Source organism: Zygotorulaspora mrakii, chromosome 7, assembly GCF_013402915.1.
Source record: "Zygotorulaspora mrakii chromosome 7, complete sequence".
NCBI lineage: Eukaryota > Fungi > Ascomycota > Saccharomycetes > Saccharomycetales > Saccharomycetaceae > Zygotorulaspora > Zygotorulaspora mrakii.
In genome coordinates, this window is record NC_050725.1 from 729403 (window position 1) to 753034 (window position 23632).

At 40.0% G+C, this 23632-nt stretch overlaps 13 protein-coding genes across 13 annotated transcripts; 8 read left to right on the forward strand and 5 right to left on the reverse strand.

Annotated features, from left to right (window-relative positions):
• Positions 1-250: 250 nt before the first annotated feature.
• On the reverse strand, positions 251-2038 carry HG535_0G03800 (choline/ethanolamine kinase; the record flags this gene model as incomplete). The annotated part of the gene is made up of 1 exon (XM_037290327.1): positions 251-2038. The coding sequence occupies one exon, from the start codon at positions 2036-2038 to the stop codon at positions 251-253; it is 1788 nt and encodes a 595-aa protein (XP_037146222.1).
• A 267-nt stretch (positions 2039-2305) lies between these two features.
• USB1 (phosphoric diester hydrolase) lies at positions 2306-3163 on the forward strand (the record flags this gene model as incomplete). Its single annotated transcript, XM_037290328.1, has 1 exon — positions 2306-3163. The coding sequence occupies one exon, from the start codon at positions 2306-2308 to the stop codon at positions 3161-3163; it is 858 nt and encodes a 285-aa protein (XP_037146223.1).
• Positions 3164-3584: 421 nt separating this feature from the next.
• On the forward strand, positions 3585-5909 carry HG535_0G03820 (uncharacterized protein; the record flags this gene model as incomplete). The annotated part of the gene is made up of 1 exon (XM_037290329.1): positions 3585-5909. One exon carries the CDS (start codon positions 3585-3587, stop codon positions 5907-5909), a length of 2325 nt encoding a protein of 774 aa, XP_037146224.1.
• Positions 5910-6291: 382 nt separating this feature from the next.
• On the reverse strand, positions 6292-9108 carry DIP2 (snoRNA-binding rRNA-processing protein DIP2; the record flags this gene model as incomplete). The annotated part of the gene is made up of 1 exon (XM_037290330.1): positions 6292-9108. The coding sequence occupies one exon, from the start codon at positions 9106-9108 to the stop codon at positions 6292-6294; it is 2817 nt and encodes a 938-aa protein (XP_037146225.1).
• Positions 9109-9333: 225 nt separating this feature from the next.
• Positions 9334-11028, reverse strand: TAF12 (Taf12p; the record flags this gene model as incomplete). Its single annotated transcript, XM_037290331.1, has 1 exon — positions 9334-11028. The coding sequence occupies one exon, from the start codon at positions 11026-11028 to the stop codon at positions 9334-9336; it is 1695 nt and encodes a 564-aa protein (XP_037146226.1).
• A 192-nt stretch (positions 11029-11220) lies between these two features.
• On the reverse strand, positions 11221-12102 carry DCN1 (NEDD8 ligase DCN1; the record flags this gene model as incomplete). Its single annotated transcript, XM_037290332.1, has 2 exons — positions 11221-12009; positions 12100-12102. 2 exons carry the CDS (start codon positions 12100-12102, stop codon positions 11221-11223), a joined length of 792 nt encoding a protein of 263 aa, XP_037146227.1.
• Positions 12103-12289: 187 nt separating this feature from the next.
• Positions 12290-14737, forward strand: APC2 (anaphase promoting complex subunit 2; the record flags this gene model as incomplete). The annotated part of the gene is made up of 1 exon (XM_037290333.1): positions 12290-14737. The coding sequence occupies one exon, from the start codon at positions 12290-12292 to the stop codon at positions 14735-14737; it is 2448 nt and encodes an 815-aa protein (XP_037146228.1).
• Positions 14738-14839: 102 nt separating this feature from the next.
• HG535_0G03870 (putative amidotransferase) lies at positions 14840-15631 on the forward strand (the record flags this gene model as incomplete). The annotated part of the gene is made up of 1 exon (XM_037290334.1): positions 14840-15631. The coding sequence occupies one exon, from the start codon at positions 14840-14842 to the stop codon at positions 15629-15631; it is 792 nt and encodes a 263-aa protein (XP_037146229.1).
• A 370-nt stretch (positions 15632-16001) lies between these two features.
• On the forward strand, positions 16002-17705 carry HG535_0G03880 (pepsin-like aspartic protease; the record flags this gene model as incomplete). Its single annotated transcript, XM_037290335.1, has 1 exon — positions 16002-17705. One exon carries the CDS (start codon positions 16002-16004, stop codon positions 17703-17705), a length of 1704 nt encoding a protein of 567 aa, XP_037146230.1.
• A 681-nt stretch (positions 17706-18386) lies between these two features.
• On the forward strand, positions 18387-20414 carry SAN1 (ubiquitin-protein ligase SAN1; the record flags this gene model as incomplete). Its single annotated transcript, XM_037290336.1, has 1 exon — positions 18387-20414. One exon carries the CDS (start codon positions 18387-18389, stop codon positions 20412-20414), a length of 2028 nt encoding a protein of 675 aa, XP_037146231.1.
• A 434-nt stretch (positions 20415-20848) lies between these two features.
• PEX7 (Pex7p) lies at positions 20849-21952 on the forward strand (the record flags this gene model as incomplete). Its single annotated transcript, XM_037290337.1, has 1 exon — positions 20849-21952. One exon carries the CDS (start codon positions 20849-20851, stop codon positions 21950-21952), a length of 1104 nt encoding a protein of 367 aa, XP_037146232.1.
• Positions 21953-21998: 46 nt separating this feature from the next.
• Positions 21999-22550, reverse strand: SRN2 (ESCRT-I subunit protein SRN2; the record flags this gene model as incomplete). Its single annotated transcript, XM_037290338.1, has 1 exon — positions 21999-22550. One exon carries the CDS (start codon positions 22548-22550, stop codon positions 21999-22001), a length of 552 nt encoding a protein of 183 aa, XP_037146233.1.
• Positions 22551-22712: 162 nt separating this feature from the next.
• Positions 22713-23396, forward strand: TML25 (palmitoyl-(protein) hydrolase; the record flags this gene model as incomplete). Its single annotated transcript, XM_037290339.1, has 1 exon — positions 22713-23396. One exon carries the CDS (start codon positions 22713-22715, stop codon positions 23394-23396), a length of 684 nt encoding a protein of 227 aa, XP_037146234.1.
• Positions 23397-23632: the final 236 nt, after the last annotated feature.

Below are 23632 nucleotides of genomic sequence, written 5' to 3' on the forward strand. Positions count from 1 at the left end.
GGCAAGGTCCCGCGCACATTGGCTTTCTACTAATGTCCAGAGATGAATTATATGTGATCAATTTTTTAATGCATATGTAGTAAAACTATTTATTTTATGTCCAAAGAGAGAACCAATTTCTATTCAGTTATTCGGTAGATACAACAATGCTAATTTTCACTTGACCTACCTGTTAGATATATATAGTAAACTGAGCATTTACTATTTCGCAATATTGTGCAGAATTGAGCATTATCTTTGTTCCCTTGTTTCATAAGCCTTGGTTTGCGATAAACTCCACTTCGGATGCTATGCACTCATCTTCATTAACTATTCCTTGTTTGATCAAATCGCCCCAGAATAGTGACATTTTGTCCCTACAGTAAAGTAAATACTCAAATGAATCAACATCGACACCTTCAATTCCCTGAATTATCGATTCGATGTTCACTGAATCACAGTTTTCTGTAGGATCAGTTTCAGATTTTATTAGGTATTTTCCTCCCCCTGTTCCTTCTGTTTCTTGATTTTCCAGACATTCCGTTTGCAATTGGCCACTTTGCAAAATTGCCCACACTGACCAGAAAAGTTGAACTGTAGGTCTCCATTTTAAAATTTCATTATAGTATTTTCGTACCTCTGCATCTATCGAATCGGTTGAATTCCCTTTAAGGTGAGAAACGTACGAGTAGATAAAATTTAGCATATGCTCCTTGTTTGGAAATGCTTCCTTATTGCATTTGTATGGTTCTGCATTATTATAGTCATGCATCCATTCACTCAGATGGTTGGCTAAGTCATAAGCGGCAGGATTCGCACCAGCGTACTCAAAATCAATTACAACCAATTTTTTGTCCTGACTTTGATCTTGGATTGTCGGATGAATAATTTGATCAAGTGAGACTTTTGACTCCGACGGAAATAAAGAAGTTGAAGAAGAACTTTTGTGAGCAAGGGGAATTGGCTTATCTGCTTTGATCACGGGTGATGTGAAAAGAAGATTCCCATATTGAGCATCGTTATGACAAAAAACCATGCTTTGATTAATATCTTCTTCGCCCTCTTTGGAAAGAAAATCACGATATCTCAGTATCAACTGCTTGAAGGATTTCCAATCATGGCATAATAAAACACGCTTGATATTATCGTTGTTATCAACCCATTCTGGATGATTAAGTTCCAAGGTTTCTATCCACTTAGCAATCTTTGCCCAGCTTACTGGTCCATTTTTCCTTTCAAAAGCTAGCAATGGTACTCCTGTGTGTAATTCTTTCATCCTGCGAGCAATTCTCTGCGATGTCTTCCAATCTCTAATATCATCTTTCCCAAGAGTTTGTGCATTCTCCAAGAACTGTTCAAATCTTCCATTCTGGAAACATCCGTAGAGAGAAGGTCCAATATTACGGACAGAGAGTCTAGCCAAAACTTCTAATTCATAGTCTCTATCAATGATTTCACCGTTATTTTTACCAAAAACTCTCAAAAGTAATGACGGCAGTCTTTTGTATTCTACTTTGTATATGACGTTGGTCATTGCTCCAGTTATCTTCGTCAATTTTAAAATATCTTTGTTCAGTGGCGAGACATCCTTGTGTCCCTTAACATGCCACTTGTGTATTTTCAGACTCTGAATTGTGTTGAGAACATCAGTCTTGAAGTAGTCTTGTGGAAGACTGCTGTCTAAGAAAGTTTTTACAAATGGGACTTCTATGACTTCATTCGGTTCATTCAATCCCTGTGATGCGGCATGGATACCCAAATTTTCGCCTGCATCGGATCTATGACCATCGGCACTTGATAGGATTGATTCATCCTCAGCGGCGCTACCTGGTCTAAGTGAATCCCAAGGGCTATCTACTACAACGGTGTCCTCTCCAGTTGAAGCATCTGAGTAAACACTGATAGTACGAACTAGTCTTTGAGACGATCTTCTTCTTGTAAGCGAAAACGGTCTTCTCGACTTACTACTCGAACGGGAGTGAGATTCGGATGGTGTTTTTGGCCGCCCTGAAGAGTGAGAACTCTTGCGAGTAGTACTTCTGGAGCGAGATTCAGGCATATTGAATACGTACTTTTGTCTCGAGTTGCAGAAAGGTCGGTGACAAGTATCAATTGCAAATATAAGAACTATATACCGTTTGGTGCGTTGTGATTTAAATATACTCTTTTTGTATACGATTCGATTTTTCACTCTGTCCACTTCACAAAATCCATGTGAAAAAAAAGGCGAGAAACGGATCTTGAAAACTGACACGGAAACAGAAAAGCGGTTGAGCCACAGGGTTCTCCACACAAATCTTTATACGTGAAGGAAGATTAAAGACCTATGGAGTTGCTAGCAAGCAACTATTCTTCCAGTGAAAGTGGAAGTGGAAGTGGAAGTGAAAGTGAAAGTGATAGCGCCAGTGAAGTCGCTTTGGTTGAAGAGGCCAAAAGTGAGAAGACGAACACATTAAGCCCTTTACCAACTTCAATAATTGAAAAATATCATCTGCGGCCCGATAATATCATGAAACCCCTACGAACTACCGCCAAAAATTGGTCTACTTTCATATACCTCGAGTGGAGACCCACCTCCGCTGAGCGAAGCCTCTTGTCCAAGATGATAATGAGCCTTAATAAAGCTTGTCAAGATGCAGACCTTTCAGCTGCCAGAAGGCTCTCATTTCATCCCTTGCACTTGAGTGCTTTGGGCTCGCCACTGCCACTTCACATCTCGTTATCGCAGAATGTTACGTTCGTTAATGAACAGCAGAGAGATAGATTATACGCCATTATATCGAAAAAGATAAAACAGTCCAAAATTATTGAACCGTTTCGGGTCAAATTTGAGCCAAAATATCAGTTACTTGCATCGAACAGGACAAACGTTGTCTTTCTAACGTTGCCTCTCACATCAGAAGTGAAGCGAAATGAAATTTCAAATATCTGCGCCGCAATAACAGATGCGTTCAAAGATGTTTTCCCCAATTTTACAGACGCAGAACTACAGAACATCTCCATAAATACAGAATTCGCACATCTGTCAATTGCACAAGCTGTTAATGTTCCACAAAGCACAACACAATACCTTCCACTTTTGCAATCTCATATTCCGACTCGTAACCGTTTCGAACCAATTGAATTCAACATATCAAGTATCAAGTATGATAAAAATAGAGAGGTATTAAATATCCCCATATGAATACACCATCTCTACAGTACAGGACTTGGTATCCAGATTCTCTACAGTAAAAAAAACGTCATGTGAAGGTCAATTTTTTCTTATTGTCTAAACAAGGAAATGAGCTTGAACTCTGTTTGATCCTAAAATGGCAAAAGGTAAATATAACAACAATATAAGGCAAACACCTATATCGATTACTTTATGATGGGTAACGCTATTCTTTAAGTTAGCATTTGCAAACATGTTCATATTTAGTTTATTTGACTTTTGGGTTAGGTGATAGTAGGTGATATCCCACAGCAGTATCTTTGCTAGTAGTGGCAGTTCGTAAGAGACATACAAGAGACAACTCTGACCCATTGCAGTGAGAAAAGTCGTTCAAAAAGTATTTCAAGAAGTGATTATTCCTTTGTTTACCCTAAGGAGAGTGGTTTGAGCGATGGAGCCAGCGAGCACTCCATGGAATATCGATCCGTCAGAGCTATTGAAGTCAAACAATTCCGACGATATATACGGCGGTGGTGACGGCGGGGCGATTAGTCTAAGCAATAATAACAACCTTGGTCTTCCATCAGAGGGCATTGATGATTTGTTCGGATGTAACTACGATGGGGTTGACAACATTTTGTCTCAAGGACTCAGAGATTTGGATATTCCACTGATTCCTCAAACCTTGGAAGGGAATCAGTATCCCTTATTGAAGGATGACATTAGTCAATTTTGTATTAGTGACAACTATGAGATGCCTAAAGTTTCCCCAGTGAACAGCCATAAGAGAGGACCAAGCGGTACAGCCATTTTTGGCTTTGCTAATCATAACAAAACATTAAGCATTTCCAACTTAAATAAACCAAATTTCGATATCCCAGAAGGCTCTGAGCTTTCAATGTATTTTGATAAATGGGATGAAGGTGGTTTCGTTTCCAACGGTAGTAGCATCCGCAAAGGCAATGGCTACGGAAAAGGCAACGGCTACGGAAAGGGCAACATTGATGGGAATAGCAGTGGTGGTCTTAGCCACGTACTGATGAAGCAACAAGAAGAGCTTAGAATAGCCATGGAAAAACAACGAGAGGTTAAGAAAAAACTCGAGCAGCAAATACAGGAAAATAAACTGCAGCAGGAACGGTTACAAAGAGTATTCCATGAACAGCAAGCTATAGCGCAACAGCTCGCCATGAACAATGCGTCACCTGAACCCATAAGAACGCCACTACCAACTAGTGGAAATAAGTCAGCCCAAAATGAGATAATTGTTACATCAAATTCCCACAGTGGGTATCAGTTCCCACCACCTCTTTCTGTGACTTCACCATCAGTCTCTAATACTTCGATGAATGGCTCTCCTTCGAGGAGAATCCATAGAGCGAAACCACTGGCTATTGGAGAGAAATCAGATTTTGAATTGCAGTTTCCAGCTTATAAACTTTCCTCTGACAGTGGTATTCATGATGGAAACAGTCGTTCGATGGCAAAACATCATATACCCAATGACCCTGAGAATCCTTTTTTGTCGGAAAAACAATCAGTATCCACTATGCATCGAAGTAAAGAATCAATAACCTCAACCGTTTCTACAATACCTCACGAAGAGAATGAAAGTAGCGATGGCGAGGGTCTACTTGGTTTAGGAATTCAGCCAATGAGTAGGAAATATTCGAGGGATTTGACAGATAATTATTCATTACGTGCTCCACCACTCGATATACTACCTCCAATTCCAGGTTCAACGAACAATACGCCAGCGAAGAAACCGCAACTCCCGGAAAAACATACTTTTCAGCACACGCCAGTGAAGACACAACCTCAAAAACAAAATAATGACAACGAATACCCAACTCGAGAAAAACTATTTCAGGAAAATGTTACCACACCCCAGTTAAAGCCGCCGCCGATCACAGTTATTTCCAGTAGAAGAAACAGTGAACTTGATTGCAACATCCAAGAAGATGAAATTGTAATGGAAGATGATCACGATTGTGGCATTGGTCATTGCCACCATAATCACGGAGTTTCTGGGGAACCAGAGAGCAGGTTTATCATTGCCAAGACACCGTCTCCTGTACTTAAATCGCAAGGTAAGTTCGAAGGAGAATCGCCGCACTTCGACCTAAACGGCAGTGTAAATGGAAGTCCAATAAAGATCACAAGAAAGCCTACTACTCTTCCACGGGGATCAATTGATAAGTATGTCAAAGAATTGCCAAATAAGTTATTCGAATGCACATACCCGGGCTGTCACAAAATTTTCAAGAGACGCTATAATGTTAGATCGCATATTCAAACACATCTAGAAGACAGGCCTTACGTTTGCGATTTCGAAGGATGTAACAAAGCCTTTGTAAGGAACCACGATCTTGTTCGACATAAGAAGTCGCATGCAGAGAAATCATACGCTTGTCCTTGCGGCAAAAAATTTAATAGGGAAGATGCTTTAATTGTCCATAGGAGTAGGATGATTTGCTCAGGAGGTAAAAAATATGAAAACGTAGTTATAAAAAAATCACCAAGGAGGCGAGGAAGACCAAAAAAGGATGAATTTAGAAGTGAAACAAGTAGTCCTGTGAAAGAAACTTTCGCTAGGGGTAACGATGGCTACCTGATGTATAAAATGGAGGAACAACTCCGAAATGAAATGGAGAAATATGGATTACTGCGACCTCCCTCAAATAGTAGCGCTAAACGTTCACCATCAGCGCAAAACAATGTTGAACCACCTACATTGAAGCACAGCTGGGAGGTGATGGAAACCGGTGGTCGTTGACTATAGATACTTGATCGTTGACTATAGATACTTTTATTATTATACCACATTTAGTTATATAGTTTCTATGGACTCTAAGCACTACGACGCAGGAATAGTAGCTATTTTATAGAATTATTGCGGACTCTATGAAATCGCTTTAGATTTCCACGTAAAAATGCATTTGACGATAAGGCGGAAGTTAGAGCACATATCAAAAAAAGAGCTTCTATAACGTCTCTTTGAAATGAATTATGTTATACTTCCTTGATATAGAGTTTAAACTATACGAGAGGCAGTTAAAAGGGAGACATATGCTTCATCGCCATTTGCTATTCCATGAATTTACACTTCGACTTTATATGGGGAATTTAGCCTCTGAAATATACTGTAATATTGAAGCTCATACTACTGTCTCGAATACTCTCTTTCTTGCCAACTTCTTTTCTTCCTCAAGTTGATCGTATTCGTCGACATATTCTAGCTTGTGCTTCAAATCCCACTGTTGCTTAATGAATTTTAGTCCCGCAACGTTAAATCCTAAATCGTCTTCATTGGATTTCAAGGCATTTCTTAATTCTTCCTTTACTCTTGTAATTCTGATTTTCAGCTCTTCATTTTTTTGAGCCACGAGCTCTTTATGATTCGATCTGACAATGAAATATAGATTTCTGCAAACACATGCCAAATTGTTTTGGAGCAGGGATTTGTTCCTCATGACATAATCAAAGAAAGTCAAAAAGTTCAGGACATAGGAAAAAGGAAGTACTAACAAAGCATCCTCTAGTTGTGATGGTTTTATTTTTGTTAAAACATCCATTATGTACTGTTCGGGTGATTTTTTTAGCGCAGAAAGAATAGAATTCTCCGTAGGTTTACTTGGTTTGGCATGTTTTTTTTCCTTTTTCCATTTCTTGAGTTCTTTTTCATACGCTTCTCTCTGTTCTATCTCTGGAATACCAAGATCCAACGCTTCCATTAAACGTTCACCAGCTTTCAGAGATTCTATGTTCAAATTACGAACATCTGTTGCTTCATCTCTTTCCACTGCGTCGTTTTCCTTTTTGAACATGTCGTCACCAGCACCGTCTTCTAGAGATGACAACAAAGTGTTTTCATATTGTTCTTCGGCCTCTTTTTCCCTTTCCTCCTCTAGAAAAACTTGATCGCCCGTTTCTTCCCAAATTCTAATGCTATGATCGTGAGCCGTCGAAACTACATGCTCACCATCACTCGAAATCGCTAATGTCCAAACTTCACTTTGATGGGCGCATAGTTTTTGGATACACTCAAATTTATCACCATCCCAGTATTTTATTTGTCCATCCTTGGAGCAACTGAAAAAATTATGTGACTCAGGTAGGAATTTTACGTTCATAATCGAGTCTTGATGAGCGAAAAGAGATTTGTGACAATCACCAAAGTCTAGACCCCAAACCTTTATGTTTTTATCGGCAGAGGAAGTTATGATCAGCTTTGAGTCAAAAGAAATATCAATGGAGAGAACAGGTAACTTATGACCGTATAAACTCAAGAAAAATTTCATAGTATCAAAAAAGAATACCTTGACAGTATTATCCAACAAAGATACTGCCAGAAGTTTATTCTCAGGCGACAGCCTAACGCTTAATATGTCATCGTTCAATTCTAATGTGGTATTGTGAGATAATTTCAAAGTAGGAATAAACTTGTTCAAAGTGCCTGGTACCAAACTATCCTCGATTTTAAAATTCCAAAACTTGACTGTCTTGTCGGCAGAACCGGTAACTAATCTTTTACCATCGTATGAAATATCCAATGACCAGATTGCCGCATTATGTGCATCATCTTTGGCATCTATTAAAGTGGAGGACGCTAAATCAAAAAGTTGCAATTCCCCCTCTCTCGTTCCTACTATGACTAGAACGCCACCTGGTAAAAATTTACAGCATAAAGCGTATCCACATTCAAATGTCCTTATGCATAGTCTTGTCTTTAAATTCCAGATCTTCAATTGACCATTGGAGGCAGTTGCCAATAAAGTGTTATCACGGCTTATATCGATTGCACGAATATCTGTTCTATGACCATTAAGATCTATAGAATATATTCTGTTTGGTACCGGATGTCTTGGTTCTCTCTTCTCGTATGGAATAGAATAGTACTCTACAGTGTTACTTGAGGTTGTCACAGCAATCTCAAGCTTAGAAGATGTAGCGTGTGCCCACGATGAGCCTTTGATTTTGAATGTTGATCTTATAACTTGGAATGAATGCATAACAGTGGACACATATGAAGATTTGATGTTTTCCTGAATCTCTTCATCAGTCATACCTTTTTCTTTTAGCCTCTTTTCTCTTTTCTTCATGGCCTTGGCGATTTCTTCCTTCTTTCTTATCCTAAAAACTTCGATTGTTTTATCGGCATTTTGAATATAAAAGAACTTGACGTCATCTGGAGTTGTCATGAATTCCACCGACAATCCTCGCTGTTTACTTTGTTTTTCGTGAGTTCCTCTCTCAATGAGCTTTGAACCAGAATTTGCCTCGAGGTCTAATTGCCAGATCTTGATTTGTGAATCAGCGCCCGTTGTGATAGCTAAATCTTCGCAGATCCCCAATCCCCAGCATTCGCCAGTATGCGCGATATGAGTTTCAACACATTGCTGTGTTTTAAGGTCCCAAATTTTGACCAATCCATCCTTAGAGGTGCTTATCAACCATTCATCATCTTGCATCCAAATTCCAGATATTGCATCTTTATGCGACCTTAACTTGTATAGACCAACTTCTCCTATCAAATCCCACAAGATGATATCAGAATCTCTTGACCCGGACACCATTCTCGTACCAGTAGAATCAAACTTTAAAACAGTTATAGCTGATTTGTGACCACTTAAAGATAGCAAAACAGTTTTTGACATTAAATCCCAAATTTTTATTGTACCATCTGCGTATCCAGCCGCTAATATATTCGTATCACGATGGTATTGAAGGTACGTAGTTTCAGCAGGCTTGATAGATTTTGCATCCGCCGCTCCAGGTGGCAGCCCATCTGACAACGAGGATACTAGTTCCGCTGTTTTAATATCCCAAATATTCACATTTTCAAGTGCCGCAGTAACAGCTCGACCGGGATTGTTTTGTTTGCCACTAGCAGGAGGAATCCACACGCAGTTAGCATTTGAAGCAATAACACCAAACGAATTTGCTTGTTCAAATCGCTGGTATGACTTAACCATACTCCTAAATGATCTATATTATGCGTCCCCGATGTAGACTTACTATTTGTTGATATGAGATGAGATGAGATGAGATGTGCTTAACTGCAAATTTTTCAATATTTAGATATATATCGAAGTGAGGAATATCACGTGGAAAGAAGATAAAAGGTAAAAATATAATACAAATATAAGCTTACACACAACGATACCACATCATATCATTCGGTCACGATATTGGTCGGACTAAGAGGGAGGCTTTCCTGAAGACATGGATGAAACACTATTTGAATTTTTGGCAGAGGCAGCTTTTTCCGAATTAATTGTCTGAAGCTTTTGGTTGTAACTCTGCAATGGATTCCACTTTCTTGTAGTTCTAATCTCATCACCTGAATATCCGGGTATACGTATATTCCAGTTTCTTTCAAGATGTAATTGAATATCCCTTGTTTCCAGATTATCGGATTTTCTATGCTTGGCTAGTCTGCAGGCGAATCCCGTTACGTTGGTGACAAAATCATCTGCTAAGTCCAATAGAAGCTCTTCTACATCACCATCAATCACCGTTTCACCATCTCCTTCGTCAATTCCTACACTTTTCACCAATTCTCTCAATTTTCTTTTTGACATAACTCTTTCGGTATCTACCTCATATGGTGGTAGTTTTGTCATTGCGGGAGTATTCAGAGCTGCAGCATTCATCGCTGTACCACCCGTTAAACTTGGTCTATTGGTTTTGTACGTAACAGGTGCAGGTGTTCTCGACGTAACTGTTTCCGATATTGGTACTACAGGATCGGATTGCTTGAATATAGTGGGTTTAATGGACCCATTATTAGCAGCCATTGATGCAGCAGCGTTGACGCTAGTCACTTGGGATTGAGACTTTGAGACTGGATTTCCTGATGTTGATTGTGTGCGATTCTGTTGAGGAAGTTTTTGCATCGTTACATTCCTAGGGGTCTCCTGTTGTGTTTTTGGCACTGCTGGAGAGTTGGCTACTTTTGGTGTAGATACCAACCCTTTTTCACTATTGAGATTAGAGGTAGTATTGACGGCTGAAACTTGTGGTTGCTGTACTTGCGGCTGCTGTACTTGCGGCTGCTGTACTTGTGGTTGCTGTACTTGCGGTTGCTGTACTTGTGGCTGTTGTAGCTGCTGCTGTGTTTGTGGTTGCATTGGTGCTTGTTTTTGTGCTTGTGCTTGTGCTTGTTGCTGCTGTTGAGCAAGTCGCTGCTGCTGTGTAGTTCTCTGCAGAAGTTGATGTAGATCCGGATTGTTTCTCGCACACTCAACGTAGAACCTCTTCTTACGGTTCTGAAATTCTGCATGCTGAACAGTATACTCCATGCGTAACATCTTCAAACTGTTTGTTAACTCGGCTTTCTTTTCCTCTAGCTGTTCCCTCGCTGACACATCTGTTTGTTTATTGATCTCTTGCGATAATCTTTCAATGTGCTGCTGCAAATAAGCCGCTTTATCTCTTATGTTTTTAAATTTTGTTTGAAAACTTTGTGATAATGCATCATGTTGCTGATTCTGCTCTGGTGTCAATACTTGCCTTATGAAGTTCGCCAGTTGGCTACCACTTGTTCTACTCTGCTGGCTACCCGTGCTGCCAGCACTATTTGGATTCACTGCTGCAGGTTTTGATATCGTGCTACTATTTCCTACGCCAGCGTTACTTCGATTTTGATTGTAAGCCTGACCCGCCTGTTGCAATTGTCTACTATAATTCTCACAGTAGGTCCTCAATTTTGTAGCATTCATCAAAAGCTCCCTCCCCTTGGGTGTACTTTCTCCAACATTCTTAGCCTCCCTTAGTAAAGCCATATACTGTTCCGTCATCTCCGTGAGTTTTCGGTTTTGTTGATTACCTACTGACTGCGAAACATTTGCTTGTCTGCTACTTGTGTCATTTGCGTTGTTTTGAAAAGACATGGTCGACAGGCCTGAGTACCACCTCTTCGAGTCCTATTTGCACTGTATAGCCTTCACGCAGCACTGTGGAAGTGTCTTTTATTCTCCTATGATGAGTATCACTTTGGGCAACTTTTACTTGTAAGAACACGCCTTTCGAATAACGGAAAGTCCGGGTGACCATCTGGCGAGATATGTATCATATATATGTGATTATAAAGCATTATTATCTAACAAGTATTCATAAAATTCATCAATTATGTAGGGCCAGGCATCTGCTTCGTTATAGGTACTTTTGATTGCGTCTATTGTGGGAAATTTTTTGAAAAAGACTATTACCATTTGCCAACTGTCCTTCGAAATGACAGACTTATTCTCATCTTTTAAAAACTTTACCCACAGCTCCAGTAGCCGTTTTTCAATGTGCAATGGGTATTTTGGCTGACAAAATATATTCCAATACTCGACAGCTGTATCGAGGTCTAAGTGACGTTTATCTGGATCGACTACTAAATCAAAGGTGTATCTGTATATTTCAGTGAAATAGTCAATGTTAGTTTCCAACTTAGTGTCAAGATCTTCCAAAGTATGTCGAATTTGCTCTAATGTGGAGCACCCATGGTTGTAAAATCCCAACAGAAAACTCTCTTTCGAAATGCCATCGGCCAGATTCTTGCAATTCAACAGCTTGGCTAAGCAAAGTGTAACTAAATCGTCCAATGAATACTGTAGATCCTCTATAAGTCTTACGAGCCCCTCACTATCAATAATTCCGCCATCTTGAGCTGCGTAGTTTTCATAAAGCTTGCATAACTCTTCAGGATAGTCTATGGGATCACGGACGTTTAACGGGCCGCCAACGTAACTGCCGATCACTGTATCGTAATAGTCATTCAATGCATAATTCATGCTCCAACGGTTTCTTCTTAGGTATTTTTCAGCTGTTCTCTTATCGCATTGAGCAAGAGACATAAAGGAACTGATTTCACCATCATTTGTAGGCTATATAAATCAATTGAATAGAGTTCGTTAGTGTCGAGCTAGTATGATAAAAAGGATAGTAAAAAGTGAGTTAACATGTCACATACATACCATTCTCAGTCTCTGAGGCTCTTCCAGATACTCGAATGTAGGCAGCGCCTTTCTGTATACAAGCTATTATTGATATTTTTTGTTTTAAGGTACGCCGCGATCTATATGGCTTTTTTTGTACTCTTTTAGGTTGAGATGTGTTCATTCAGAAAGAAAAAGTCATGGAAATAGAAATAACACTTCTTTCAATATGTCTCAGCATTATCCTGAAGACTTGAAGTTGCTGGTGGCAGATATATGTGCTATCGGATCGCAATTGCATCCCGGGACTGAGGACGATTTGGAGTCGTTACTTACTTGGCTGAATCCAAACGAAACTAACAGCAATCATCAATTGCGGCCGCCTGCTCTACGATTGAAAAACACCATTAAAGTATTTGCCAATCAACCTTTCAATAGCAGTTTTAGCAACGACGGTAATTTTGAAGGGATTAATGGACTAGAGAAGGAATTGCTTATCCTGCTGCGACAGTACTACATCTTCCAAGTCAGACTCAATTTTTTCTTTAGATTTGATAATATAACGACTTTTAAGGACATCCAGAGGCTTGAAACATATTACGAATTCCCTCTGAAACATGTTTTTCTGTTCCAGCGTAATGCTGAGGAATGGATTGTGGAGCGGAATGATCTAAGACACTACCTATTGAATAAAAATAACAAGTTCAAAGTACAGTTGAGGCAAAGACTGCGAACCCTAATTATGGACGACGATTTTGATCTAGCATGCGATGTTATACTTTTCTTAAACGAAGCGCAAGGTGCCCTATACTCCAGAGATATATTGCTCGATTTAATGTTAATCAAGATATCCCATTTTTGCGAGAAACATATGGAAAACATCTATGGGCACCATTTTTTAGTCATGGAAACATTTAATAGCTTTATCCTAAAGTACTGGAGTTATTTCGCGAGATTGTTGGGATGTCCAGAGGACGATCATGGATTGACTACCATAATTTATAATTGTTTTGAAAAACAGTTCATAAAGATAAGAATAAAAGAAGTGTTTGATGTGTTTATCAATGAATACCCTGAATCGAAACCGACCATTTTAGAAATGAAAAAAGTGCTACACCATACTGATGATTTCAAGCAGCTTGTTATGCAGTTTCTGTCAGCGTTTGAAGCAAAAATATTAAATCCTAGTGTTACCACGGTTGATGCTTTACTTGCGTATGTAAAATCGATCAAATCGTTTTTGCTTCTAGATCCCACAGGCAAATATTTGAATTCTGTGGTGTTATTTGTAAAGGCATACTTTCAGGAAAGGCATGAACTAGTGGTTATACTACTATATGCCATTTTAGATTTGCAATCAGAAGAGATATTTCAGCATATAAATCTGCCAATAGATATGAAACGCTTGAAAATTCTGGCAGAAGAGCTAAGAGACCCTGATTTTAACATTGAATCTAAACACCGTGCAGGGGGGCATTTTGAGAAAGGGACTGAAAGTTTTTTCAATGAAAGTTCAAGTGGCAAGGCAGGTAGTGATACTCAATTGTTATATCAAGGCGTTTTAGAAAAGTTTCTAACATGGACCCCGGAGCCAACAGACTCAATACCGAGACCTTTCAATCAAAGTCATAGAAATCTCTTGGATGTATTAACGAATATGTTCGAATCTAAAGAGTTTTTCGTCTCCGAATTTTTGAAACTTTTGAGAAAGAAATTGTTGACACTAAAGTACTACAAACTGAATCGTAACTGGTCAAAATGTTTGAAATTAATGAAAGAAAAACTCAAAAATGAGGGCAGTCGGATGCCCAATCATGAGTCAAATGCGAATGAAGAGTCAGCTAATAGTAATAATATGGCAGTTATGTTGAGGGATACAAAGAACAGCGAGGACCTTTGTAAGAGAATGCATCAAATTACTGATTTAGACCCCAGGATTTTTCCAAAGTTCATATCCTTTTTATACTGGGACCGAAAACTTGACTATAAAAATGATACAACAATTGATTTCAAGCTGACAGAAGTTTTATCGCATGAATTAGAGAAGTATCGTAACGTCTACAAAGAATTGCAGCCTGGACGTACTTTGCAGCTTTGTAAAGATCAAGGCGTAGTTGAACTAGAGTTATCTACCAGAGACGGTTACACTCAAAAATATGATGTGACACTAGAACAAGCCACAGCCATTCAACTTTTTGATGGTGGTGAAAGTAATGAACGCATATTTCTATCTCTAGGCGAAGTAAGTATCCAGATGGAAATAGGTGAAGAAAGAGCACAAAGAGTTCTGCAGTTCTGGATTGGCAAGAGTGTGCTGTACAAAAATCATCAAGATTTGTATGGCTCCTGCGAAGGTCGGGAACAGGAAGTACGTGCACAGCATCAGAGCCCGCATAAGACCTCAAGTTATAGTCAAGACAGTCTTTTGTCACATGAACAAGATGAACAAGACACGAAAGAATTTTCCAATAAAATATGGCCTTTCATAGAAGGTATGCTGAGAAATTTGGGCAGTTTGAAAGTTGAAAAAATACATGCGCTTCTGAAAGTAACTTTACCGAAGGACCTTGGCTACGACATGATTACTCATAATGATCTGGAGTCATATCTATCAATGTTCGTTGATGATGAGAAATTGGCTGTTCTTTCAAATAAATCCTATAAATTGATCAACTAGTTTTCTCTTATCAGCCTCTGATAGCACATCGCTACGAATGTTTATTTAGTCGATTAAAATGTAAACCCGCACATTCATTCGAATCAATCTTAATCAATTTGAATGGTAGAGCAACACGGAGTAATGTCCAAGATTGCAATCTTATACACGGACCATCAAAATGATTGGGTAAAGCCGTGGAAGGATTTTGCCGAGATGGGCATGAAGATTATCGAGCAGGGCAGAGAATTGGAAAACGATACTAGCGTTGAAGTAGAGTATACAGTTTTTGACATTTACCACAGTCAGTTTCCCCCAATAGAAGAACTGAAAACTGCAAACGGCTACCGCGGTATCTACATAACCGGGTCTCGCTATGATGCGCACGATACCGCAACCACCTGGGTCAACGAGCTGCGGATTTTTCTCAGAATGTTGCTTACCGAGGACGGCTATCCTCCTGTCGCAGGCATATGTTTTGGCCACCAGATCATAGCATCGGCTCTCAACGCCAAAGTGTGTAGAAACCCCTTGGGCTTGGAGATTGGTGTTACACCTATCACATTGAATAAAGTAGGACTCGCACTCTTCAGCGACGTTGCTGGCGCAACAATAAATATTTCAGAGCTGCATCAGGACGTTGTCGAGGAAACGCCGGAAGGGTACTCTAATTGGGGATCTACCTCAGTATGTGAGCGCCAGGGTTTTTACAGACCCCAAAAAGCCATTTCTTTCCAAGGGCACCCCGAATTTCATACCGAGGCTTCGCAAAGAGCTCTAGATGCTAAGCTGTCGAGCATCCCAAAGTCAGGCTTAAACAGCTACGACTCGGTGAAGACCCGAAATGCCACACTGAAGAACGATGGACCCTATGTAGCTAGGTACATTTGGAAGTTGTTTAAACGGGAGATCTAGTGAGTTCAACTAGCCCCAGCCATATCATACACTTGATAAAGTTCAGGCTGTTAAGGCACACAATATTCGCAACATTACGTAATACTACCATGCATAGCCACACTTATTGGTAATTCAAAGCCTGCTGGACTGCGGTTTTTGGTTTCTATACCGGCATTTTTTCTTCACTTTTAACGGTTCTTAAAAGCAGGGGCTTTTCAATATTTTGCCACGTTTGGAATTATTTTTACGCGTTAACGAGGCTTAGGCTAAAAGAAAGTTTCTTCGAAACTAAGATGTATATATAATTATAAAGTTATTTAATTTACTATAGTAGTTGCTGGCTGAGAGCTGGAGAAAGATCGTTGAAAAGTCTGTGAAAGTAACGACAATGAAGTTTGGTTCCAGTTCTTTGGCATGCGCGGCCATCCTAGCCGGTGCGCAAGCGGGTGTGATCACTAAAAGGGAAGATGATAATATCGATAGCAATGTGGGATACTTGCAAATTGGATTCGAAAAATTCCATGGACACGAATTTGATACTGCGGTGAAGAATAAGAGATATAGTGATATAATTGCCAAGAGAGATAATGGAGCTTATTCAGTGGATTTGCTGAACAGAAACACATACTATGCGGCAAACGTGGAAATTGGGTCATCGAGGCAAAGAGTTGTGGCACTGGTCGACACTGGTTCTTCAGACTTTTGGGTGATGGGCAGTTCACTTTGCTCGAGCGCAGGTCGTGATGATTCGAATATATTTAGGTCTAACTCAGCGGTAGGGACGGCTTCTCAAACGGCGTCGGGTGGCTCTGCGACAGCAACGGCGGACTGTAGGACATATGGTAGCTTTGATCCTTCGAACTCATCTACGTGGAGGGAAAACAGCACTAGCTTTTACGTGCATTATGCGGACACAAGTGCGGCATCGGGTCCGTGGGGTACAGATACCATTGATTTCGGCAGCTTTAGCCTGGAAAATGCTAGTATTGGTGTTGCCAACTTCAGTAACGCCAGTATTGGAGGGATACTTGGGGTAGGCTTAGCAGCAACAGAAAGTACATTTTCGGGGATTGGTCTTTTGAGTAGTCAGCAGACTCCGTATCAATATGAGAATGTTCCGGCCATGATGGTGTCGCAGGGTTTGATTCATAAAAATGCATATTCTCTGTTCCTGAACAGTATAGATGCCGACACAGGTAGTATATTATTCGGTGCCGTTGATCATAGCAAGTATTCTGGCCAACTGTACACTCTACCGATTCTGAGACTGTATGGATCGCCTTCTCAACCAGTTGCGATGGGGTTCGATATAACTGTACAAGGTGTCGGCATCACGGACGGTAGTACATACGAAACAATAACATCTTCATCTTTCCCCGCTTTACTGGATTCCGGTACCACTTTAATGTACGTACCGTACACTTTGTCAGACTTAATTGCTAGAGAGATTGGCGCTACCTACTCAAGAAACCAAGGTTACTATCTAATGGATTGTCCCAGTGATGATGATACGACACAGTTAGTTTTTGATTTTGGTGGTCTACAAATCAACACTAACCTATCAAACTATGTCATACAGGCAAGCAGTACTTCAAATGTTTGTTATTTGGGTATCATTCCGACTTCGAATGTTCTTGCAATTTTTGGCGACGTTTTTCTGAGAGATGCATATGTAGTTTACGATTTGGACGACCTGGAGATTTCCCTTGCTCAGGCAAACTTTAATAATGATGAACAAAATATTGACGTCATCACTAGTGATGTTCCAAGTGCCACTAGGGCCCCAGGTTACTCGAATACTTTGACGTCTGCGAATTCAATCACCGGTGGTGGTAACATCTTCACCCTATCCGGCGCTACGGCCACTGGATCTGGAAGAGCAAGTGGTGTCCTGTCAAGAGGTTCTCAAACAACAGGGTCAACCGCTGGAGGCAGAGGCATTTCTTCGATTTTACCCGTGACGGGCGGCTCCTCGGTAACTATTTCGACAAGTCAACGTAGTTCTTCTGATAGGCGAAACATTGGTGAGAGAGCAGTTCCAGCATCCTGGCTTTTCGTTGTCAGCTCTTTCATATTTTCATTCTTTCTCTAATTAGTTTGCCACTGCGCTTGAGTCTCTAACAAAAGTCTTATACCCTGAATAAAGGTTACATTCATGTATTATATATAGTAGCTGATATTCTCTAAAATTAAAAAGCTATGTAGAGCAAATTTTGATCTCTACACAGGCACTAAATGTGGAATAAATAGATTTGTTATGACTATCTAGGTTTCCAAACAATAGTTTGGCACCCTTTGCTAGAATAGATGTAGGACACTAATTAAGCTAGACTGTCACTCGTATAGGAATCCGTTTCCTCTGAGAACTGCAAGCAGCATATCTGACTGTTACATATATATGCGAAAATCGCAATTACTCTCAAAAATTGTTTTGCCAAATGAAATGTCTTAGAGACTCAATATGCCAGTTTTTGAACCCTTTGCGCTTGTATATTTATGTCTGTCTTCTTTAGCCTTCACATGACGGTGTATTTTTCTTCTGACACAGAACAACTTGAGAACGAGAGGCCGTCAGTCCTAACTTCTTTGATAAACCTCACCGATCAGATCGTGAGACAAACAGGGTTCAGAGCAATAACACCCAAAGTTACTTAAATATTCCATTTATACATTCAGAGCACCCACAAATATCATTTAGTGAGAGTCAGAAGGAGATATTGCATCTCCATATTAAGACCTTACTTTTTTTTTCGACATTAGTCATATCTCAATCATGAGTGAAGAGAATACAGAACAGAACACTAGTGGTTCCAATAATTCTGGTAATCCATCATTAGCCTCACCTTTGGATAATGCTACTAATGGGGCTGGTAGACCTTCGCGAAATGTAACCGTAACAATACAGTATTCGTATCTAACTCCTGATGGTTTGGCCAATCTAACACCAAATGGCTTGGCCAATTTGGCATTTCCTAATGGTAATGTCTTGTCTCCGAATAACGCAGCTAACCAGATGAATGGGGATATCGGTGCTAATCCAGAGACGGAGGGCTCTCAAACAACACGTCCTGATGGAGCTTTGATTTTATCGTTCAGTGACGTACCTTCAGGGACGCCTCAAGAAAGATTGGAATCCATAGTTTCTATAGCTGCTGAGTTGGCCATGCGTCGTTTCAGTGACATGGTCACACAGTCCAAGGGCATAACAAAAGAGCAATTTGAGCGGTTACCAGTATTAAGGGTTGACGATCTACAAGATAAAGGCGACTCTGTTTGTAGTATATGCTACGAAAAATATGAGGATGAGAATATAAATATATTAAAGAGAACTAGAGATGCCGAAGAAAAAGATAATTTTATCAAAAGGCAGAGGTCGGAATCTCCGATCATAAACATTGACACGGATCCTCAAAATCAAGCTGATGGAACCACACCTGCTGCGGTTTCCTCTTCTAGTAATAATCCGACAGATATAATTGCACAATCAGATGATGATACCTCCAGCTATAAGCATTGCCCTATCCAACTGCCTTGTGGTCATGTTTTTGGCAGAGAGTGCTTATATAGATGGTCGAGAATGGAGAATAGCTGTCCTCTTTGTAGAGCACCTCTTGTAGAGGTATCACAAGAAGAAAGTCGAAATTCAAACAGTCCGCAAAATAATAGCAGCGCTGAGGTCTTCGAGAGAATTAGACAACTTGTGTATAGTCCAGCTTTGCCAAGCGGGGACCAACGTCCAATTGAACGGGATGAAGGTGTAATGCCAGAAACAGTTATGTCGAACACTAATGGAAGCGGTGGTTTACACACCGCAGATACTTTAGAAACTCAGCCATTTTCTTTCTCAAGATCCGGCATTGTGTTTTTGAGACCAGATTCTCGTGGAACTGGTTTAGGAGCCCCAAATAACGAATCCGAATCTCGTCTTTCAGGTGCATCGCTGAATTCGAATATTAGTGAAACTGCAACTGATAACATACCAGGAACTTCTGCTAATGAAGGTGAAAGCAATAATACTGCAAACCAAGCAAGTGGCAATACACCTACCGACACATATCAGAGTGGAACTAGAAGAATCCAGTGGATACCTATACCGATCACCACGATCCGTTTGGGCGGACCTGGAGCTTACAGTCACAGCAACAATAATAACAGCAACGATGATAATAACAGGGACAATGCTGATAGTAACAATAGCAACAACAATGATAATGAAACCGACAATAATACTGACAATGACAGTAACAATGACGCGAGTAGCGAGAATAATCAAAGTACTCACGGAGATGCACTGAGATCTATATTGGACAGAATTTTTAGTGTCACACATGCTGAGAATACCCGTCGTCAGCAGAGCTCTTCTACGGAAAATTCCTCAAGCAATTCGCAGGAAAATATCACAAGCAATTTAGGCAACAGCGCAACTGAACGTGATATGCCAAGAAGCTCCCTAAATTCTGCTCCTCCTCGCAGAAGGTCTTTTTTACAAAATATATTAAGGATCACTAATCGGTCTAGAAATCGTGCTAGAAACGATATAAACAGGACAAATCAGACTGAATTACACACCTACAATGACAATCAACAGAATGATTCCGCCGATCTCGGTAACATGTTCAACTCCGGAGTGGCCAGTTATAGAAATCAGGACGGCCGTGTTTCCACATTCAATATTGGTCAAGGTCCCTTGCCAGTACCACCGCGCGGTAATCGTTCCTCTTCCAATAATAGTGGGACGCAAACAGAGTCCAACTCAACTCAAGGAGACGATAACGAGTCTTCGAGGCAAAATGCCCATTGATCAAATCATAAAATGATCTCTTTTATTAGCATTATAAAAATAGAGAGATTTTTTTCCTTGATTTCATAGAGCAAAGTATATATGTATCTTATATATTGAATATTATGCATTCAAAGTCGGTATAGATCGTGTCTATATGTGTGTATGTAATGTAGATTTGTGTCCGTTGCCGTACATTTTAAATTTTCACTATTTTGAGTTTCCACTTCCTTACTTCGAAATCAGATAGACCAAATTCCCTTCTATTGACAATCTAAAATCACTAGTACAAGATCAAAAAAAATAGTTGAACGGAGCTTTATGTTGACTTGCTATTCATCAAAAGGACTTCTATTATCGCTTCCAATATCGAGAACTTCGGTGGATAAATACCTGGAGCTTGAATAGACAAATCCTTTTTTCTGCCCATTTCAAGGGACATATTTGTTGCTAATATGTTGGCATATCATATGAGTGGCTACAGTGGCTATGGAGTCCAGTATTCACCATATTTTGATAATCGATTAGCTGTTGTTTCAGGGTCAAACTTTGGCTTGGTGGGTAATGGAAAACTGTTCGTACTGGATATTGATATGCATGGCAAAATACATGAATCCAACTCATTCTTAACTCAGGATTGCCTATTTGACGTTGCATGGAATGAACTGCATGAAAACCAAGTATTGGTTGCTCAAGGAGATGGGACACTTCGACTTTTTGATACCAAGTTAAAGCAGTACCCGATTGCCATTTTCAAGGAACATCAAAAGGAGGTTTTCAGTTGTAATTGGAACTTATTATCAAAGCAGACCTTTGTCAGCAGCTCATGGGATGGCACTGTCAAAATATGGTCACCCACTAGACAGCAAAGTCTAGTTACTTTTTTACCTCATACTTTAGAGAATACAAAAAACGTAGACATTACTACAAACGTTCCCTTGTCCAACCAGAAGCAGCATGAAGGAATATCTAGAAATAAAAATTGCATATATCAAGCTCAATTTTCACCTCATGATCCAAATTTGGTGATGTGTTGTTCTGGTAATTCGTACACTACATTGTTTGATTTACGGCAACCAGCCCACACAGGAAATCAGCAAAGCTTTCTAGCACATTCGGGATTGGAAGTCCTTACATGTGATTTTAATAAGTACAGACCATACACAGTTGCCACGGGAGGTGTTGACAATACTATTCGGATGTGGGATTTAAGAATGGTGGGGCCTAATTCATCACCCGCAATTTGCGTAAACGAAATCAGCGGAGGCCATGAGTTGGCAGTCAGAAAAGTTTCTTGGTCACCTCATCATTCTAACGTGCTACTTTCTACTTCCTACGATATGACGTGTTGCGTTTGGCAGGATTTGAGTGCCGATGGTGTAAAAAATACTGGAAGAACTAATAGCATCGATCCAAAGCAAGGTTGCAGATTCAGATTTGCACAACATACCGAGTTTGTCTACGGCGCAGACTGGAGTTTATGGGGTCAACCAGGATTCATTGCATCTACGGGATGGGATGGTAATGTTTTCATTTGGAATGGCCTCTCCTTGAAATAGAAACTATTAAGTGCATATTTAATGACGATTGTATGCATCATTGTTCTTAGATTTTTAATTCTCCTTGTGCATTCCAGCTAGACATTTTTTTCCGCTGGATATGATATTCGGTTCTAACAGTCATGTAATTTTTAACAAATTGATCAATATTCGCATCGTATTTGGCTTCTAGTTCCAATCTATTACTGTCATCATAGAGATGCCTAATTTCAATTTCCAATTGTGATTTCAATTCTTCGTTGCTGTAACTTTTTTTGATCTTCTGTTCCAAGTCTTGATATTGCATGACATATTGTGACTCTAGCACTCGACAGGCTTCAAGTTCCCCTTGAGTTCTGCTTCTTTCGTCCTCTAATAATTTGAATTTCTCATGCAGCTCCTCCAACTGGTGCTTCAACTTAACGAGCTCCTCTCGTATTTTGTTTTGTGGATGGAATCTACCAACGTATAACATCAATTCATTGCAATGATCCGTGATTAACTCTTGGAGCTCTCGTAAGGATAGTAAATGGATCTTCTCCGGAAGCGGAACGTTTGCTGTTCTTTTATCCTTATCCTGATCAGCCATATTAGTTAAGTCTAGATCCGTCTCACTCATGCTGTAGGTTCGTTGGATATGGTTTTCTTGCTGTAGTCAAGTTCAGTAAAGAACAATTACCTCTGTCCTTTTATCTGCACGTATAAGAACCGACAAACTCAAAATTTTGAAATATTAATAAAAACTTGACAGGTATAAACGGTAAGCAGATCACTTGCAAAAATGAGCGCAGTAAGAATTGCTGCCAAGGTGTTACCAGCTAATACCGGAATTGTTATTTTACATGGCTTGGGAGACACGGCTAATGGATTCCCTCGTACTATCGCCAATTACTTACGCGGTATTCCGGCTTTTGAGCAAACAAGTTTCATATTACCTGATGCACCAATATCTCCTGTGAGTCTTAATAATGGGTACAAAATGCCAAGTTGGTTTGATATTTACGAGCTCAGCGCTCATCCCTCCAGGGTGGACGCTGACGGTTTTATGAAATCGTTAGGAGTTATTGAAAAATGTGTCCAAGAACATATAGATGCTGGAATTAAACCAGAAAACATTGTCGTATGCGGGTTTTCCCAAGGTGCAGCCCTGTCATTGAGCTCAGCCGCTACTTTGCCCGTCAAGATTGGAGCGTTTGCCGCGTTTTCTGGCTTTGTTACGATTCCTAACCAATTAAGGCAAATAAAGAAAGACCACAATTTAGATACTCCCATATTCCACGGTCACGGTGATTCAGACCCTGTAGTGCCGCTAGAGGGCGGATTTATAGCCAAAGACTTCTATCAAAACGATTGTGGTTTCAAGAATATTCAATTTGAGGTATACAAGGGAATGGACCATTCTGTTTGTCCCGAGGAGATGGACCAATTTGTGAAGTTTCTTAAAAGGGCTCTCAAAATGAAGTAATCGCTGTCAATTATAATCTCGATAAATCATATATAGTTTACTTGTAATAGATACAATGTCTAGTGAGATCCATAGTTTATGATCATTACTGATCATGTGATCTAGAATGCTACTCTGTTCGATAGGCTTTCAGAGTTGTTCAAATCAGGTCTTTAAGGACAACAACTATAACAACAATTGAAATACTGTCTTCTGAGCCATTGACGGTTTCGACTGGTTGTGTAAAACATATCAAG